At 44.2% G+C, this 20,292-nt stretch overlaps 1 protein-coding gene across 2 annotated transcripts in view; it reads left to right on the plus strand.

Annotated features, from left to right (window-relative positions):
* The first annotated feature begins 402 nt into the window (after window positions 1-402).
* The window catches only part of LOC140373210 (scaffold protein ILK), a 31,157-nt gene continuing 11,267 nt past the window's right edge, over window positions 403-20,292 (plus strand). The window contains exons 1-8 of one of the 2 annotated variants that reach the window (XM_072459884.1): window positions 403-511; window positions 6,224-6,427; window positions 15,373-15,538; window positions 17,087-17,182; window positions 17,536-17,632; window positions 17,711-17,794; window positions 17,871-17,956; window positions 18,296-18,405. In XM_072459884.1, coding sequence (XP_072315985.1) covers window positions 6,339-6,427; window positions 15,373-15,538; window positions 17,087-17,182; window positions 17,536-17,632; window positions 17,711-17,794; window positions 17,871-17,956; window positions 18,296-18,405 — 728 coding nt within the window. In that variant the 5' untranslated portion in view covers window positions 403-511; window positions 6,224-6,338. Of the gene's footprint in view, window positions 512-6,220; window positions 6,428-15,372; window positions 15,539-17,086; window positions 17,183-17,535; window positions 17,633-17,710; window positions 17,795-17,870; window positions 17,957-18,295; window positions 18,406-20,292 lie in introns of those variants that run through there. The other variant, XM_072459882.1, reaches the window with a different exon arrangement.

Here is a 20,292-nt window from a genome sequence, read left to right on the forward strand (position 1 = left end):
CTGTCGCACCCCCTGTCCCTCCCTCAGTCTCCCTGGCTCCTCCCCCTGTCCCTCCCCCTTTCCCTCCCTCATTCTCCCTGGCTCCTCCCCCTGTCCCTCCCTCAGTCTCCCTGGCTCCTCCCCCTGTCCCTCCCCCTGTCCCTCCCTCAGTCTCCCTGGCTCCTCCCCCTGTCCCTCCCCCTTTCCCTCCCTCATTCTCCCTGGCTCCTCCCCCTGTCCCTCCCCCTTTCCCTCCCTCATTCTCCCTGGCTCCTCCCCCTGTCCCTCCCCCTTTCCCTCCCTCATTCTCCCTGGCTCCTCCCCCTGTCCCTCCCCCTTTCCCTCCCTCAGTCTCCCTGGCTCCTCCCCCGGTCCCTGTGCGCTGCTCCGGGACTGACTGCACTATGTCCACGAGCCCGGACAGCGAACAGCGGCTCAGCGAGGGTGTGGACCGTGGACAGGACCGTGGACTGGTCGTTGCTCCGTGTTTCTTCCATGTCTGAGCCGTGACCACTCGTGAGGACAGTAGGCGGTAGGTGGACGCTCTGTTTCTATATTTGTTGCGCTTGTTGAGCGTCACGTGAGCGGAACAGAAGCGTCTGTCCGCCTCGTCAGCCCTGCTAGCTCTGTTAGCCCTGTTAGCTCTGTTAGCTCTTTTAGCCCTGTTAGCTCTGTTAGCCCTGTTAGCTCTGTTAGCCCTGTTAGCCCTGTTAGCCCTGTTAGCCCTGTTAGCCCTGTTAGCTCTGTTAGCCCTGTTAGCTCTGTTAGCTCTGTTAGCCCTGTTAGCTCTGTTAGCTCTGTTAGCTCTGTTAGCCCTGTTAGCTCTGTTATCCCTGTTAGCCTAGCCACAGCTGCTCTTTTCTGCTCCAAAGTCACGGCTTTTGAGTGGAACGGATGCGCCGCAGAGCTGAGAGAAGAGGACACGTCATTAGAAGAGAGACTGGCGTGAGTTTGAGACAGTGAAGGAGAAGCTAACAGTGACGTGCTAGTGCTAACAGTGACGTGCTAACCAGAGACTAACTACCAGGTCATGGGCTCAAACCATTCAGTCTAAATGTCAAGCCTCACGTGCATTTATGGATGGATGCAACTACAATCTGATTTGCATATGTATAGATATTTGTGGGGGAAAATGTATACTTTCTGCATAGTTAAATTGTGCATTCTTCACCTTTGTAAATGTAGATACTTTTGAGACAAACTTTAACCAATCAACATGAGACAAATATTCAATTCCAATTTATTTTTGTAACGCCCAAAATCACAACAACAGTCGTCTCTGAGGACGACAGTGATGTCTGTGGTGGCGAGGGACGATGTCCCAGAGTCCTCATTCTCGTCCAGGAAAAACTTCAAAAAACCTCCTTTGGAAAAAGTCTAAACCTGGAGGAGCTCCACATGAAGGAGAGATCTGACTCTCAGACGGACAGATATCAAACAAGAGCAAATGATATGAACATGTTCAATTAATCAACAGAGTGAGATGATGACGACTGATATGAATAATACACATTTAACATGTTTAAAATGGTATGAATACAATGTATATAAAGACATGTAAGTTCAGTGTCCATCAGGCTGGTCAGTTCAGTGTCCATCAGGCTGGTCAGTTCAGTGTCCATCAGGCTGGTCAGTTCAGTGTCCATCAGGCTGGTCAGTTCAGTGTCCATCAGGCTGGTCAGTTCAGTGTCCATCAGGGAGGTCAGTTCAGTGTTCTAAAAGCATTCTAGGGGTTTAATGCCTTAACAATTATTATTATGTATTTATACACAATTTTGCGTGACGTCATCATCCGGGACCCTGTGAGCTCACATACGTTTCTTCTTCTTTGGTGTTTTATGGCGGTTGACAGCTTGGATCTGTCTTCTAAAGGTCGACATCCTAAACTAAGCTCTGAGAGCACTAGTGATGCCAGGGTTGTCTTTTGACACGCGGTTGCCATGGGTTACCTGTTGTGTATAGAAATTCTCATTTCATAGAGAGGCGAATTATAAAATACTGACCGTGGTATCACATGTCCACGGTCCATGTCCTCATCAGACTCATTTCTCCATGAATATGAGTGGGATTGTAATAAAACATGTAGCCTCATGCACAGAGAACACGCCCGAGCTGTCCCCTACTGTCCCCTCCATCACTACTGTCCCCTCTGTCACTACTGTCCCCTCTATCACTACTGTCCCCTCTGTCACTACTGTCCCCTCTATCACGACTGTCCCCTCTATCACGACTGTCCCCTCTGTCACTACTGTCCCCTCTATCACGAGTACACATAAATATGGTCCATGTGGTGATGCACATGTCTTGAGTCTGGTCCGGCCAAGAAAGTCTCATCTCACTGCAGCAGGTTCTAAACTGCAGACCCGTCTAGATTCACTGCCTCATTAGACTCATTTCACCCTGAATATGAGTCTGATTGTAATAAAAAAAACACAGTATTTTGAAGCTTAAAATATAGAAAACACGATGTGTCCCCTGGACAGTCTTCACTGTCCACGGACGTCTTCTTCTACTTTGTGTCAAACGCTTGTGCTAGAGTGCCACCCGGTGGCCATAAGCCAGTCAAATTTCTATAAATTAGATGCGCCGTTATAATAACCGCAGAGTTCATAGCGTGGGAAAAAAAAGAGGCTTAAAGTTGGTAATAATAATGGGTCATGGGTTCGATTCTCGGGCCAGATCAATATCTCACTGGAGACGATGAGTGGGTAAAGTTTAAACGAGGCATGGCCACGGCGTGGGTCTAACACATGCATCAGAGCCGAGAGGACAGAAGATTTTGTCTCAGAGAGCAGGAGCGTTGTCTCTGAGAGCAGGAGCGTTGTCTCAGAGAGCAGGAGCATTGTCTCAGAGAGCAGGAGCGTTGTCTCAGAGAGCAGGAGCGTTGTCTCTGAGAGCAGGAGCGTTGTCTCTGAGAGCAGGAGCGTTGTCTCTGAGAGCAGGAGCGTTGTCTCTGAGAGCAGGAGCGTTGTCTCTGAGAGCAGGAGCGTTGTCTCTGAGAGCAGGAGCGTTGTCTCTGAGAGCAGGAGCGTTGTCTCTGAGAGCAGGAGCGTTGTCTCTGAGAGCAGGAGCGTTGTCTCTGAGAGCAGGAGCGTTGTCTCTGAGAGCAGGAGCGTTGTCTCAGAGAGCAGGAGCGTTGTCTCTGAGAGCAGGAGCGTTGTCTCTGAGAGCAGGAGCGTTGTCTCTGAGAGCAGGAGCGTTGTCTCTGAGAGCAGGAGCGTTGTCTCTGAGAGCAGGAGCGTTGTCTCTGAGAGCAGGAGCGTTGTCTCTGAGAGCAGGAGCGTTGTCTCAGAGAGCAGGAGCGTTGTCTCTGAGAGCAGGAGCGTTGTCTCTGAGAGCAGGAGCGTTGTCTCTGAGAGCAGGAGCGTTGTCTCTGAGAGCAGGAGCGTTGTCTCTGAGAGCAGGAGCGTTGTCTCTGAGAGCAGGAGCGTTGTCTCTGAGAGCAGGAGCGTTGTCTCTGGGACATCATGCCCTGTGTGTCCTGATATGTCTTCATGTTCACTTTAGTTACAAACCCCAGTTTAAATCATCATTACAGCACCAGGGCTTGATTTAAGACAGGAACATGTTTGAAACCACATGTAACAGAAGTTTAACTTGTGAATACAATGCAAACGATCATGTCCAGTTTAGTGAAGAGATTATAACGTCTGTACTGTTGGTTTATTCCAGATGTATTTGTTCTTCAGCAGAATTGCTTTTGTCCTTTTGTTCTAGTGTTTGTTCTATTCTGACTGATGAGGCCTTCCTTCTCCACAAAGAGGACAATAAGGTGCCACATGATGCTTAGGTGTCACAATAAAACCTGACCGTTTAGATCATTTCTCAGGGTCAAATAGTTCAGTCTGAATATTAGGACACACTTCCTACGGCCCATAGTCGCAGGTGACCGGAGGCTAACGGGAACAAGCACTGGACAATGAATGAATAATAATGATGAATTGGATTTATACAGCGTCAATACTTCAAAGGGCTTCATAGTAATGCTTCACTCACTCCACACGGCTGTAACCTCCTGAAGCCACACCTGCCCTGGGGCAGTGAGACTACAAATCTTCGCCATCGACCCTCCCACAATGAGCATGAATAAAAAAGTTACAATAAAAGAACAGAATATTGCAGTATATAGGTAGAAAAAGCTATTTCTGCACTTTTAATAATAATAATAAATATAGCCGCAAGCGGCAATGATCGGCCCTCGCCACGCCGCAAGAGGAGGGCGTGGCTAACGCGCCCCAATTGTCCTTTTATTACATCTACTGCTGAATCTGTGACACTGTCACATCTTCTCCCCTTTGTTTTACCATCAAAAAGCAATTTTATTTTGAATTCTTGGCAAAATGTGCGGCACAGACACCGTGACTCTTTGAATAAAAATGTGAATAACTTTTGATGGTCCTGAAGCCCTGAGGGGGAGTTTGTGAAAGTCTAAAGTGTAAACATGTTCTGGCGATTTCCCCATTGGAATAACATGGAAGGTTTTGGTCATCGCTACGGCAACGCCATAACAATTATGACATGGGTCTCATTGACTTTTGATGGGGCCAAAATTGAGTTTTGTGTCAAATTTCATATAATTTCGCAAAACTAAACATTTAACCCTCTATGATGACAACACGAACAAGGCAGTTTACGTCGCCCGGATCGGCGTCACCGGGGCCCCATCCTGGAGCCAGGCCTGGGATGGGTGCTCCATGGCGAGCGCCTGGTGGCCGGGTCTTACCCCACGGGGCCCGGCCGGGCACAGCCCGAAAGAGCGACGTGGGGCCGCCCTCCCGTGGGCCCTCCACCCGCAGGAGGATCCATAAGGGGCCGGTGCAGAGAGATCTGGGCGGCAGTCGACGGCAGGGGCCTTGACGACCAGATCTCCAGACACAGAGACTAACTCTGGGGACATGGAATGTCCCTTCGCTGGGGGGAAAAGAGCCCGAGCTTGTGCGGGAGGTTGAGCGATACCGACTAGATATAGTCGGCCTCACCTCCAGCACAGTTTGGGCTCTGGAACCATCTCCTCGAGAGGGGCTGGACGCTCCACTTCTCTGGTGTTGCCTGCGGGGAGAGGCGGCGGGCTGGTGTGGGCTTATAGCCCCTCAGCTCAGCCGCCACATGTTGGAGTTTACCCCGGTGGACGAGAGGGTCGCGTCCCTTCGCCTTCGGGTGGGGGACAGGTCTCTCACTGTTGTGGCGGCCTACGGGCCGAACAGCAGTGCAGAGTACCCGGCCTTCTTGGAGTCCTTGGGAGGGGTACTGGACAATGCACCGACCGGGGACTCCGTTGTTCTACTGGGGGACTTCAACGCCCACGTGGGCAATGACAGTGACACCTGGAGAGGGGTGATCGGGAAGAACGGCTTCCCCGATCTGAACCCGAGCGGTGTTCAGTTATTGGACTTCTGTGCCACGGATTGTACATAACGAACACCATGTTCAAGCACAAGGGCGTTCATCAGTGCACATGGCACCAGGACACCCTAGGCCGGAGGTCAATGATCGACTTTGGGAAATAGCCAGAATGTAGAGCGGCACGATTTTTAGAGGTGTGAACATTTTTGTGACTTTTTGTCAATGTTCACTGGGTGAAAAATAGGGGGGTTGGTCCCGAGAAGAAAGAAGAATATTCCAATGCGAAAACAATGTTTCCCATTTTTCAAATATCATAAACTATACATTTTCAGAAAGCGCTCGCGCTTTCCTACCTCATGGTGTGGGTCCCTGGTCACTGACGGGTACTTTCGTTAATTTTGAGTGGGCTCCGCCCACTTTGTGTTTTTGGCCCTCTATACAGTAATAATGTTCAATTTTTGCATCACATGTTTATATGAACGGAACATGCAAGAGATGAAACGTATTTGTGAGCGCAAATGAGTGCTTTACATTGGGATCCCAATGTAAAGCACTCGTTTAGTGCGCACTTTTACACGGGCTTGCCCGTTTACAACGGTAATGTTCCATTTTCCTACAACTAATTAGTATGCACGGGGCGTGCGTTAGTGAGTGTTTGGAAGTGGGCGAGCGCTTCGCGCTCGATTTCGTGCGCACTACGTGCGCACTTTCGCAGTCGTGCGGGACGGGACTAATAGGCCTCTTGCCAGCTTGTGGCGCTCGGGCCTAATAATAATAATAATAATTATTGTGCAGTATTTCAAATTAATTTTACAATATATAGTATAATCAGATCATAGTTTTCCAATTCATGTAAATGCTGATAGTCATTTTTGTCACACTTTTCCTGTTGGTTTTGCAGTGGGACTGAGGGTTGTCCAGATGAAGAGCTGATGCAGACCAGTGTTAGTTCTGCCCTCGCACCAAAAGCTGCTCGAACCTTTAGAGAGGACAAGGGAGGAGACTGAGGAGGAGACATGGACGACATCTTCACCCAGTGTCGAGAAGGGAACGCTGTGGCCGTGCGCCTGTGGCTGGACAACACAGAGAATGACCTCAACCAGGGGTAAGCTCATGGCTCTCATTGGGTTTGGTCCAATCAATTTGTTCTGAATAATGACTGTGTTGCAGTCAGTGTTGGGTAGTAAAGCGTTTTAATTCAATTAGCGTACTTTTCAGGCTGTACAGCTCCTGAATAAAAGCTGCTCCAACAAAATTTACAAAGAAAATAGAACTTGTCCATAAACCGCAGATGCCCACGTTTTATAGTGATGCGTCTTTTGAACGGGGTCTGGCGGCAGCCGCGCTCCGCTGCAGGACTCATTTCTCAGTAAATATGAGTTGGATTTTTTTGTTTTCATTTACAAACAAAGGTCCAATTTAGTCAAGTCTATTGAAGTTGTCCATTTCCAAATTTAGTCCAAATGTCATTTTCTCCATTTGTCAGTTCAGTCCTTAATTGTTGGTGTGGTCTGTGTCATCCATTTCTTTGTGACGGCCTTTTCTCCCGCCACCAAAAACACTGTCCAGACAGTATTCTCGCTGGGCTTAAGTTGAAGGATGGCGGTAAAAACGCTGCTTTATTTTGTAAAAGCTTCGGAAAATACGCTGCGATATGCATTGGCTTTCCATAACCTTTTTAAGTACTTTTTATTAGTCCGGAGAAAGTTACTCGTATTTTGCCTAGTCGGCCCCTGTATTTTGTCCGGAGTGTTTTCAAATCAAAAGCCTGCCTCTCTTTCCCATTGACCCTTCATGTCATCAGTAGTGACTGCCCAGAAGGTTCATACATTTGTATGATTTAGATATTAATCCTCTTGAAATTTCAGATTTATAAGCTTTAATAAATGTTTCAGTCCAAAGGCTCTAATGGTCATCTTTTATTTCTTGGTTATAATAACTCCTTATTTGCAAATACCTATAAAATGATTCTTTCAGCTCATCAAAGCTCTTCAGATGATTCTCCTTTACAATCTGGTAAATTTAGACCTTTTGTTGTCCAGACTTTAAGTCTTGAGTCTGAGCTGTAGGTGAGACATTTTGATCATAAACCGACCAATTTAAGATTTTAACATCTTTGTTTAGTTTGTATGTTTTGATCAGATCCTTCCATGTTGTAAGAACAGATTTGACCCAGGGATTCTTAACTTCCTCCAAATGACTCAAGCGTGTGTCATGTGCCAGTAAGACCTGAACAGGAACATTACTCTCAATATGTTTCATATTCTGAATTACACCTGTACTGCAAGGCTCTGATTTGAGCTGAAATAAAGTACATTTTCAGACAAGGTAAAGCCCAACCTCCTTTTACTTTTGATAATTGTAGAGATTTGAATTGGATACGAGGTTTCTTGCCTTTCAGTATCAATCTAGAGGTTGCTTTATTCCACTCATCAAACATGGGATGGAAATCAGAAGAGTCTAGAACAGATGGAGAATCTGCGTAAAACTTTAAAAATTGAACCTTATCCCCATCAAAGCATAAAGATTAAAGATATATTTTTTTTATATTCTTAAAAAGCCTGGTATAATTTTCTCCAGAACAGTTGATAGGTCTTATGAAGTATCACACCTAAATATCTAAGCGAGTCCGTTTGCCATTTAAATAAATCAATCTTTCTAAAGGTCAGAGGGGGGGCACCAGTAAGAGAGAATTCCCGTTTTTAATACATTTAATTTGTATCCTGACATTGGACCAACTTCTTGAAGAAAATACATCACATTACATGCCTTGAAATAACGGGTCGGACACGGTCAATGACCGACGCTCATTTTTCGCCATAATATATTTTGAATTGGCAAAAACAGCGTGGTCAACATACCCACAGTGATTCCTCTGCACTAACTGGGCGCGCTACACTACAGTCCACGATCATTATTGTAGTTGTTCAGCGGCGGAAGCAGCGGAGCACATGTGCGCGCTGAGAAACACCACGCTGCTGCTGCTGTCAATCACAAACCAAAATCAGCGGCTGCAAGGACACTCAAGACGATCACTGTCAAGAAATGGATTGATGATGAGCTCGCTAAGTTTTGTGCCTGTGACTGGCTAGAGCCGTCCTTCTCAAACAGTGGAGCAACACGTGGGAGGAGTTTGATCGTCAGACGCTTTGGACGCTCCACCAGAGCGGCCCAGAGGGAGAGGGAGGGAAAGAGAGGAGAGGAGACAGGTAGTTCCAGAGTGTAATCTTACCTGTAAATGCTTTTTTGTTCTTCACAAATCTTTTTGTTGTTGGCGTGAGCCAAAGGAAAGTTTCAAGCCCCGCCCCTGAGCGTTACCATGGAGATCATCTCACTAATAAATGATATAATGCTTAAAAGAGCTACAATGAGGGGCCAATAAGCATACTTTTATATTATTTAATCCATTTATGGCCATTTTATTTTTAAATGAATATGCTGTATTAAAGAGTATATACATGTTTCCTTACTTTTTTCTGATTGTGAATAATTGTAAAATTGTGATATTTCTCCTCATGATAATCGTGACTAAAATGAATATTATGACATCCCTAATAACGAAACAAACAAAAGTCAACCAAAATCTAATAAGGAAATATGAGGAAGTGTATGTAGCACTTGTCTTCACTGTGACTGAGGTGGAGACGAGGAAAGACCGCTGTGTCTACTGTGTGTGTTTAATGTTGCAGCGACAGCATGAAAACCAAATGAACACATCAATTAAACACTTGTGACCGACTCATAATTAGCCATGACAGGTACCAAATGATTGGTACCTGTCACGTTGACAGGGACATAAAAATAATTGTTTCAAGGCTTGCATTAGGTATGTACATTTCTGGTTTGGTCAGATATAAAAGAACATATTTTGCATAACAGGACATTTTGTGTTCCATTAACTGTAACACCACAAACTGTTTTTGATTGTCTAATAAATCAGGCCAATGTTTCCAAATACAAAGCAAACAGGAGAGACCAGGCACAGCCCTGCCCGACCCCCTGTCCAGGGTCAAGGGATCTGTCAGATGATCCGTCAGATTGATTTTTATTATTGGTGTTGGACCATGTGCCCCAATATTTTTATATTAAATAATTGACTTGAAATTTGTTTAGCACTTTAAATAAATCTGGCCAGTTAATAGAATCAAAAGCCTTCTCAGCGTCCACACTCATTCTTACAGCTTTATTATTATTATTATAATACCATAATATACATAGTCTGATTATTCTTTGGGTTAATTCAGAAAATGACCTTTATGTTTTTGCCAATATTGCCCACCCTTTCACAGACTGGTGGAGAAACCTGTATTATCCAATACCCATTCCAGACATGGCATCCTCCTCCTGGACTTGTCTTTGCTGTGTGTGTCCTGCAGTGCTGAGCGCTCTGAGCAGGTGGAATGTGAGCGTCAGCCTGAAATAAATAACCATGTGGAGACTGCATTGGAGCAGGCTGAAGGGAAAGCTGCTCCATGCTCAGAATACTCTGTCTGAAGTGTCTGCATGCTGGCCATAGCGACGAGCATGACCATGTGCTTCAACTAGACTCCTTGTCATTTATAGTATTAAGCTGGAGTTAGACGTAGTTCATTTACCATTGGGGGCATTTCTGGTTTTTGTAGGCTGACAAACCCTAATTATATCAGTTTTTGCCTGGACAGTTCAGTGACTATTAAACTGCATTCTGCAGGTTTATGTTACGTGTACTGCATGTCTGTGTGGAAGCCAGTATATGATGAGCTTAGACCACTATTTCCAGAAAATGCTGAAAAATAAGAGCAAGGATAATAAATGCACCACTGGAGAATAGGCTTGTGATGTGGCTAAGCTACCCGAGTAAAGGGCTCCGACTTGGACACCGTCGCCCTGAGGCTGGGGGCTCCAAAGGCGTGGTGGAGCCTGCAATTTTGATGGCCTTAAGCGCGATGACAGACGACATAACAAAGGCATTTGATGCCAAAATAGACTCTGTGATTGCTGTTATATGTGAACTCACTTCCAATACTAGGAAAAATCTCTGACTTGAAAGACACAGTGGACACTAGTGATGGGAAGATGAAGCGATTTGCATTGATAGTGTCAGTTGAAAAGTGATACATCAATGCAATTCAAGTGACAAAATTATGGTGCATCGGATTTTCTATTGTCTCGTATAATCTAGTCATCCAAAACTGACACTGCTAATGCTACCGCTAACGCCCAGAGCAATTGAAAAATGGACTCAAATGCTCAGAGGAAGCAAACAGCTAAAAACATTCTTCTTAACTTCTTTGTCTTCACTCAGCATGGCTAATGCTTTTGTTTCCATGCATAAAGTAGTTAACACGCATATTACGTAGTTAACATGCATGTTACGTAGCCATGCGCTCTCTGGTCTCAGGCCTGTTTACTTATTACAGGAAACTGTAGAATACAGGCAATTTGCCATATTCAGCATTGCCCAGTTATGTTTTTAAAGGCACAGCATCAGACTAAACTGTTAACCTGTTTCCATCCACCTATTTTCCCCCTGTGCACACTGGTTGGACCCACATGTCATTGCTTATTAAAAGAGGATCTTACGTTCCACATGTGAGTGTGATGCATCATGGGAAAGCTTAGACCTTCTAGTTTCTGCAGATGTGCAGGTGTCACACTGTCAGGGCTTCAGAACTTACACTACAGAAGCACAAACATAAACAAAACATCCTTTTTTAGTCTCGCCTGAATATTGTCCATTTGTAATGGTCCTGAGCAGGACATACTTCATTGTGTGCTTATGCTGTTCACTGCACATGCTGTTGTCATGACAACAACTGTGTAAAGTTTCAGATCTCTAGAACAGGCATTTTGGTGCTGTTGACCTTATGTATCAAAAAGTATATTCAAGTGATACAAATATGTGCCAAACTGTGCCAAACTGTTTTATTACAATTTTAGCTCCTCTATGATCATAAAACATACATTTTGATGTTTTGTAGAACCACTAATACCTATTATAACTGCTAAAAACAATGTATGTGAAAATGGGTAAATATGAGTTTACCCATGAATTTCCCATATAGGAGGTGAAAAAAATATATATATATATTTTTATTTTATTTTTGTATTGGTATAATAATACATATATCTAACAAAATGCACGTCCAAAAGGCTAATAAAATCAGAAAACGTGATGCGTAAAATCTAGTCGCCTCCTGCCCAAAAATCTAGGCCCTGACAGCCTTACGCACGTGAATACAGACGATTCTCTGTGTGGGACCCCTAAGTCCCGCCCCACATTCTAAAGCTATTCTTATTGGCTAGAATAATATGTCAATCAAAGTCTGCTACGTGGATGGTCTCATTCTGTAGGTAACAGTCTGAAGAAAAGATCGATGCCAAACACCATCTTATAAGTCAAACAGGTAATTTGTTATGGACGGAGAAATGCGCCGGACGAACTTTAATCCTGAATGTCATCAGAAGAAAACTTTGTTTACTCGACAATATCTCGAAATCAAATAACTTCAAGAAAAATACAGGTGGATATTGTTGTTCAATGGTTCTTTACGGACAGACTGAGTACAAGGATGAACAGAATTAAAGCCGTTTCGTCCGTCATAAACAGCAAACAGGACATGTGTTTGTAAAAGTTTAGACTTTCTCACAAACTATTGGCAATTGCTTCTTGGGGCAAATTATTCAATGTAAATCAATGACATATTTGTTTTGTTGAGAAAATAAGCTTTAAAATGATGTATAACTTGCTGGTATTGACCACGGATATAAAAGTGATGATGTAAGAGAACATTTGAGATATAGAAAATGCGCGCGGCGCACAGGTGGGTGGTAACAGGTTAAAATGTAAAAAAACATCACAAAATAAGAAGATTCCTTTCAGATTGAGATCGGTATCAGAGATTACTAACTATTTTAAAAAATTGGATCGGGAGCCAAAAAAACAATGTGTAAACCATGATGCATGGTGATTTTGGATTATATGACAAAGCTGGAAAAGCTGATGAACACATTGATGATTTAGAGCAGTGGTTCTCAAGCGTTTTATCTGGCAACCCACTTTTTCTAATACGTTTTCCTACCCTGCCCCCCTCCCTCACACCCTTGTTGACTAGACTACAAATATACTGGATTATTCAGAAATAGGCTTTTCCCCTGTACATTTAACTGAAAAAAATCCCGCACAATGTTACTTGCAATACAATTCCATTGTATCTGCGTAGTGTCACACGCAAGCGTGGACAAGGGACACGAAGGGCGAGCAAAGGGTCAGAGCCTGACGCTCCAAACAGTCCTCTGCTGTGTTGAGCAGACTCTTCCACGGCTCTGCCTTCTCTGTCAGGCTCTATTATTAATTGGGTTTCTTAAGGCCACATTGACTGTTATTCTGCCTCTTAACAGTGAATGTTTAAAGCTGAATGTTTGCACAACTTTCTTTTGATGGACAAACTACTGAAGTGACTTCACGAGCTCGCAGTGCAGAGCCAGTTTAATGCGTGTCCGTCGCAGTACTTAATATGCGTATATTCTGACCATTAACAGATCTTTCATGACTTATTTACATGTCAATGTGAGTCCAGTAAACACAGATACAGCCATAATCCCTCCACAGTGACCAATGAGAGCACAGAGGCAGTATGTACAATGTTGTGGTCACACTTCATGTGCTAAGAGCTAACTAAAGTGAACCAAAGAAACAAGGCATCAAAATGGACACATTTCCAACACTCAGTGCTCAGACACGCCCCCTCAGACACGCCCCCTCAGACACGCCCCTCAGAGCACAACTCACATTTATTTTCATCCTGACTCCAAACGACTGTTTGTAGTTGGTATAATCCAGCATGTTGTGGTTGACAACAGTATTGGCAACTGTGTGGTAGTACTTTGATCAAAAATAAGTCTATGTTGTCACTGGTGCTCTGTGCTAAAGTTAACTTTTATTGTTGAGTTAGTAGCTGAGTTTAGAGTATTTAAGTCCAGCGCTGCCTCAGTGAGAGCCATGAATGGACTGAGCCACAGTGTCACTCTGGAGCTGCATTCAGCTACACTACTGCCACACCTCAGACACCTCAGACACACGACCAAACCACTGCCACATCTCAGACACACGACCAAACCACTGCCACATCTCAGACACATGACCAAACTCCTGCCACACCTCAGACACACGACCAAACTACTGCCACACCTCAGACACACGACCAAACTACTGCCACACCTCAGACACATGACCAAACTACTGCCACACCTCAGACACACGACCAAACTCCTGCCACACCTCAGACACACGACCAAACTCCTGCCACACCTCAGACACACATCCAAACTACTGCCACACCTCAGACACACGACCAAACTACTGCCACACCTCAGACACACGACCAAACTACTGCCACACCTCAGACACACGACCAAACTACTGCCACACCTCAGACACACGACCAAACTACTGCCACACCTCAGACACACGACCAAACTACTGCCACACCTCAGACACACGTCCAAACTACTGCCACACCTCAGACACATGACCAAACCACTGCCACACCTCAGACACACGACCAAACTACTGCCACACCTCAGACACATGACCAAACCACTGCCACACCTCAGACACATGACCAAACCACTGCCACACCTCAGACACACGACCAAACCACTGCCACACCTCAGACACATGACCAAACCACTGCCACACCTCAGACACACGACCAAACCACTGCCACACCTCAGACACATGACCAAACTCCTGCCACACCTCAGACACACGACCAAACTACTGCCACACCTCAGACACATGACCAAACCACTGCCACACCTCAGACACACGTCCAAACTACTGCCACACCTCAGACACATGACCAAACCACTGCCACACCTCAGACACATGACCAAACCACTGCCACACCTCAGACACACGACCAAACCACTGCCACACCTCAGACACATGACCAAACCACTGCCACACCTCAGACACACGACCAAACCACTGCCACACCTCAGACACATGACCAAACTACTGCCACACCTCAGACACACGACCAAACTCCTGCCACACCTCAGACACATGACCAAACTACTGCCACACCTCAGACACACGACCAAACTCCTGCCACACCTCAGACACACGACCAAACTACTGCCACACCTCAGACACACGACCAAACTCCTGCCACACCTCAGACACACGACCAAACTCCTGCCACACCTCAGACACACGACCAAACTACTGCCACAGAAAAATGGAGCTGTGCTAAATATTGAAGCATTAATTTGTCAGTAAATTGGATGATTGTATTTTACAGAGTCTAAGCTTTTAAACAGTGTATCACATGCCCAGGTGGAATATTAAGTGCCCATATCGGCGGATAATATCGGCGGATAATATCGGCGGATAATATCGGCCAACCGCTATAAATTGGTTGGGCCCTAGAAGACGGTGAGGAAAATATGGTTGGATATATTAATAATATTAAATTAATTAAACTTTGATAATTGCACTAGTTTTCCAAATATATTTCCTCTATTGAAAATACATTTCCCCCATTATCCAAGTGTCTAATAAAAAGCCCAAAGTTGTGAGCAGTTAAATCTAAACGAGACCATAAGTTCTGCTGGAGCTCTGGCCTCGTGAGTTTCACTCAATCATCAAGAAACGTTACATTTTGAAGCCAGAGGAAATGGCACTTCAGTGGCTGTGGTGTGCTGTGGGACTGAGGGCCCTCTGTGGGGGGCCCTCTGTGGGGGGGTCTGGGGGGCAGGATGTGTGGTGACAGACCAGGCAATTGATGATGTGGGTCGCCACGGTCAGATTCCACACGATTCATAATGGGCCCTCAGTTACTGCTCAGCTCTGCCCTTTGGAACAAGGGAATAGTGCAATGGAAACGTTGTATGACAAATGTGTGACGATTTCTACAGGAACTTCTCCCCATGTTTGAATGATAATCTGCATCGTGATATTACAGATGTGATTATGGCCCCTTCAGGAGCCACATGTGTGTCTAAGGCTGTACACGGATGATATCATGACAGAGTAACAGTGAATGTAACTGTATGTGTCTGCAGAGATGACCATGGCTTCAGCCCCCTACACTGGGCCTGCAGGGAGGGCCGATGCAGTGTGGTGGACATGCTCATCATGAGAGGCGCCCGTATTAACGTCATGAACCGAGGAGATGACACGCCCCTGCACCTGGCTGCCAGCCACGGCCATCGCGATATCGTGGGGAAGGTACTGCCTGTCACTCATACACACCATATGCAACATAGAACATGACCATTATAAACTTGATTTGTGGAGTTTACATGTCTGTAGTGTTTTTTCACTCATCCTAAAACATCCATGACGCCAGGGGCCCCCATGCTTTTTCAGCTTGCGAGCTACTTTTAGATTTAGCAAACCTGAAGATTAAATTATATTATAATATTGTTTGTTGATTTTATTAGTCTATATGATAGGTTAGACTACACTACACACTAAAATGTAGTAAACACTGTTATATTTCAAATTTGTCCCCAGTTTGATCATATTATATATGATATATTATCATATTATAAAGTTTAGAATTGTTTTCCCTGGTTGGACATTGGCCTTAGATAACTCCACTACTGTTACCTAGCAACCAGACTGTAAACAAGAGCCAATATCCATATAAATTATTATAACATCTAACACCTTTATTTAGTTGAATGATAAGATAAGATGGTTTGAACTGTCGGAAAAAATGTCAGTTTAGTGTAAACTGTGTTTTCAACGTCACATTGATGACATCAGAGTGATTCTGTTTTACCTAGAAAATGGCTTTCCCTCCACCCTCTGATCTCTTTTTGGATCAGTCTGTGAGCTCTTTGCATGTTTTTGGCATGAGCTCTTTTTTGGGGGGGCATTTTGTTTGTTCTGTTGTTATAGTTTGACCAGAGAGCTGTGTAACAAAAGCAGATTTACCAGAATCTGAAACATTACTTATAGCTTCTTTTAATGGTAGTGGCATAATGTGTCCAATTAAGTGGTCAAAGATATTGACAGAGATGTGAGGGGGAAAAAATACCTACAAGAAACTACTACTTAAAGGATAAAAAAAAAAACTAACTCAAATAACAGACTGTTCTATTGCTCATACGGGGCCAGAACTGCCTTTGATACACTAGACACACATATGGTAGATTTGTACTGGTCAAAGGAAGAGGAGACTGGAACTTACATGTTCAGCTGACATTGGATGTCTCAAACTTACAAAGTGCTGGTAATTCTATGAAAAATACATTTCATAAATTAATATATTATATAGAGTTGATCGATATCTGGAGAGAGATGAATCCTAATGTCCAGCCCACATAATACACTAGATTAGACTTTAGATAGATGTGTCCTAAGTGACAGAGGCAGACGATCGAGCTCCTGTTTACATCTGTGGATCTGGAACAGAAACCTAAAACACACTTTGGAGATTTAATGCTCGTCGACTCAATGACCCACAGTTTGTAAAAAACAAAGGCTATTTGCTTTTTACTATTCACAGAACAGACTAAAGCTGTTGGAAGCTAAACCTCAACCTAATCCTCAAATGCTACAGGAAATTAAAAAGACAAGGGTTGAGCCTAATGACCCGACCTCACAGGAAATAATGCAAAAAACAATTTCCTCACCATACGAAGATATTATGCCAGCGGTTTAATCGTTACCTGAGCGTTTTAAACTCGTGACACTTACTGTATTGAAGAACAGACCAATATTGACTTAAAGTGTTGATATTTTGACCCTCTTTTGTCCCTGCTCCAGCTCATCCAGTGCAAAGCGGACGCCAACGCAGCCAACGAGCACGGGAACACACCGCTGCATTACGCCTGCTTCTGGGGCCAGGACCTGGTGGCAGAGGTGCGCGACAACACTGCACACTGCACACTTCTGACATGTTCAGGACAGATATAAGACTTGTATGAGCAAGTTCACAAATGTGGGGGGGGAATGCAATATTGCAATTTACCAGGTCATCATTGTAAGTGTGAATTTACCCTATAGAATGTTGAGTTTGACAAAAGGAAAAAAAAAACACAAAAAACTCATGATGTTGATATTTCATATTGAGTTGAAAAATATACAAATTTTTTTCCTCGCCCGAGTGAATTATGTGCTACATTAAATCAAACCGTATAATGATGATTATTTTCTTTGCTCTTTTAATTTATGATAAATAGGTCTTAAATGTTCAATCTGTTTTGTCTTCACAGGACCTTGTGACAAATGGCGCTCTGGTAATCACCTGTAATAAATACGGGGAAACGCCTCTGGACAAGGCCAAGCCCCACCTGCGCGAGTTCCTCCAAGGTGTGTGTCCTTTTACTTATTCAAATGACTGATGTTTTTCAGTCTGATCATATTGCATTTTGCCCTTGTCTCCCACAGACAAGGCTGAGAAACTGGGCCAAAGTATGGTGAAGATCCCCTTCAAAGACGCATTCTGGAAGGGCACGACCAGGACCCGGCCACGTGAGTCTCCACTTCAGAAACTCTGTCAAATGGACAATGGCTCCCTTCTACTCCTGTTGTTCCTCTGCTTTTCCAGGCAATGGCACACTCAACAAACATGCTGGGGTCGACTACAAACAGCTGTCACTTCTGGCCAAAATCAATGAAAACCAGTCTGGAGAGGTATTCATTATTTATCATTTTATGGTACCTTTAAAATATATTGAAAATCACTGAGGGTGCATACCTATTGAGTGTTGTATTATTTATTTATTTATTTATTGCAAACTTATTGAGTTTTACATATGCCGGGTTATGGCCACTTTTGGGGCAGTCAAGATCAACCCAGGACTTCTGCTTAAGGATTACAGGAACATGCAGGCTAACTCTGAAACATTTACATGTTGAACTAACACATGGTGATGAATGTGCACTGTCCATTATGAAATAAAAGAAACATAAGCATAAAACATAAGAACACAGTTGGTTCCATGTAACAGTTCCTCTGTCTCTTTCTTCTAGCTGTGGCAGGGCCGCTGGCAAGGGAATGAAATCGTAGTGAAAGTTTTTAAAGTTCGAGACTGGACAACGCGAAAGAGCAGAGATTTTAACGAAGAATATCCTAAACTCAGGTAAAATGAGAAATTTGAATTTTCTACCGTCATGTTTTCTTGTCCCTGCATCTTCCCTGTCCCCAAACTGCCTGTGGAAGAGTGTTTGGAGCTGTAACTCTGCAGACGTTCAGCGGACGTTCGGCGGACGTTCGGCAGACGTTCGGCGGACGTTCGGCGGACGTTCGGCAGCATTAGCTCCGTGTACTGTTCACTTTAATACGGCAAAACAAAGCCACAATTCACTACAAACCCTTGAAATGGCAGGAAAAAGAGGATTCGACTTGTGGAGATGTTTGTCAGTGAAGACAGCATTGACTGGTGGACTCGCGTGAGAACTTCAGCTCTCGTGTCATAAGATGTAACAAATGCAAATCTCATGGTACGACATAAACACAATATTTATTGCAATATGTTGAGGAGGATAACCGAATTGTAAAAATGATACTTTCTTTGTAAAATGCCTTGAAAGCCTTTGGACTGGAAGAGTCATCATTGACAATGACTCTTGGATGAGAGTCGAAACGTCTATTTTTTCTAACTGAGTCCAGATGACTACAACTGAAGCTTTTTCTACTTGAAAGCCTTTGGTGTGAATTAGGGCTGGGTATTGCCAAGACCCTCGCGATACCAAACGTATCCCGATACTTGTATATTCCGATACAATTCCCTCATTACGATATGTATCCCGATACATTTTTGAAAAAAGGGTCTTTAAAATGTACCAAATGGGTCATGTTTTTACTCTGGATAAGAAAATGTATGAAATGTCATGTTTATCCAAAAAGCACTTCTTTATAAATCCATTCTGCTCTAATAACTTCATTCAAATGAAATATAAGGAACACATTCTAGTGCCTGGGCCTGGTCTGAACACCTGAACCTGCTGCAGCAGCATCTTCTGCATCAGCTTCAGGTCCAGCTCCTTCTCACCTCCAGAGGAGCAGCACAAACACATGATGAAAGTGCTATTCCACCTCCTTTAAAGCCTACATGCCACAAAAAATAAAAATAATAATGTTATTTTATTTATTTTTTTAAACAAAGTCCGTGACGATATACCGCCGTATCGATATCTTGAACACAACCCTAGTGTGAATCATGAGTCATTCCAGTCTTTGTATCTGCACTGAAGCATCATGGTCTTTAGCTGCTCAAACAAAGCAATGAAATATCACTTTTAATGACATGCATTTTATTGTAACAGCCCGACCGAGCATTAAAGAGTCATTATGGGTTCATATTAGCATATTACACAAGATGTCTGTCCTCATCCTGTGTCTGTCCTCATCTTGTGTCTGTCCTCATCTTGTGTCTGTCCTCATCTTGTGTCTGTCCTCATCTTGTGTCTGTCCTCAGCTTGTGTCTGTCCTCAGCTTGTGTCTGTCCTCATCTTGTGTCTGTCCTCATCTTGTGTCTGTCCTCATCTTGTGTCTGTCCTCATCTTGTGTCTGTCCTCATCTTGTGTTTGTCCTCATCTTGTGTCTGTCCTCATCTTGTGTCTTGTGTCTGTCCTCATCTTGTGTCTTGTGTCTGTCCTCATCTTGTGTCTTGTGTCTGTCCTCATCTTGTGTCTTGTGTCTGTCCTCATCCTGTGTCTGTCCTCATCTTGTGTCTGTCCTCATCTTGTGTCTGTCCTCATCTTGTGTCTGTCCTCATCTTGTGTCTGTCCTCATCTTGTGTCTGTCCTCATCTTGTGTCTGTCCTCATCTTCTGTCTGTCCTCATCTTGTGTCTGTCCTCATCCTGTGTCTGTCCTCATCTTGTGTCTGTCCTCATCTTGTGTCTTGTGTCTGTCCTCATCCTGTGTCTGTCCTCATCTTGTGTCTGTCCTCATCTTGTGTCTGTCCTCATCTTGTGTCTGTCCTCATCTTGTGTCTGTCCTCATCTTGTGTCTTGTGTCTGTCCT

The sequence above is a fragment of the Eucyclogobius newberryi genome, unplaced genomic scaffold (assembly GCF_026437365.1).
Source record: "Eucyclogobius newberryi isolate DKJ021-1_F unplaced genomic scaffold, fEucNew1.0.hap1 SCAF_10, whole genome shotgun sequence".
Lineage (NCBI taxonomy): Eukaryota > Metazoa > Chordata > Actinopteri > Gobiiformes > Gobiidae > Eucyclogobius > Eucyclogobius newberryi.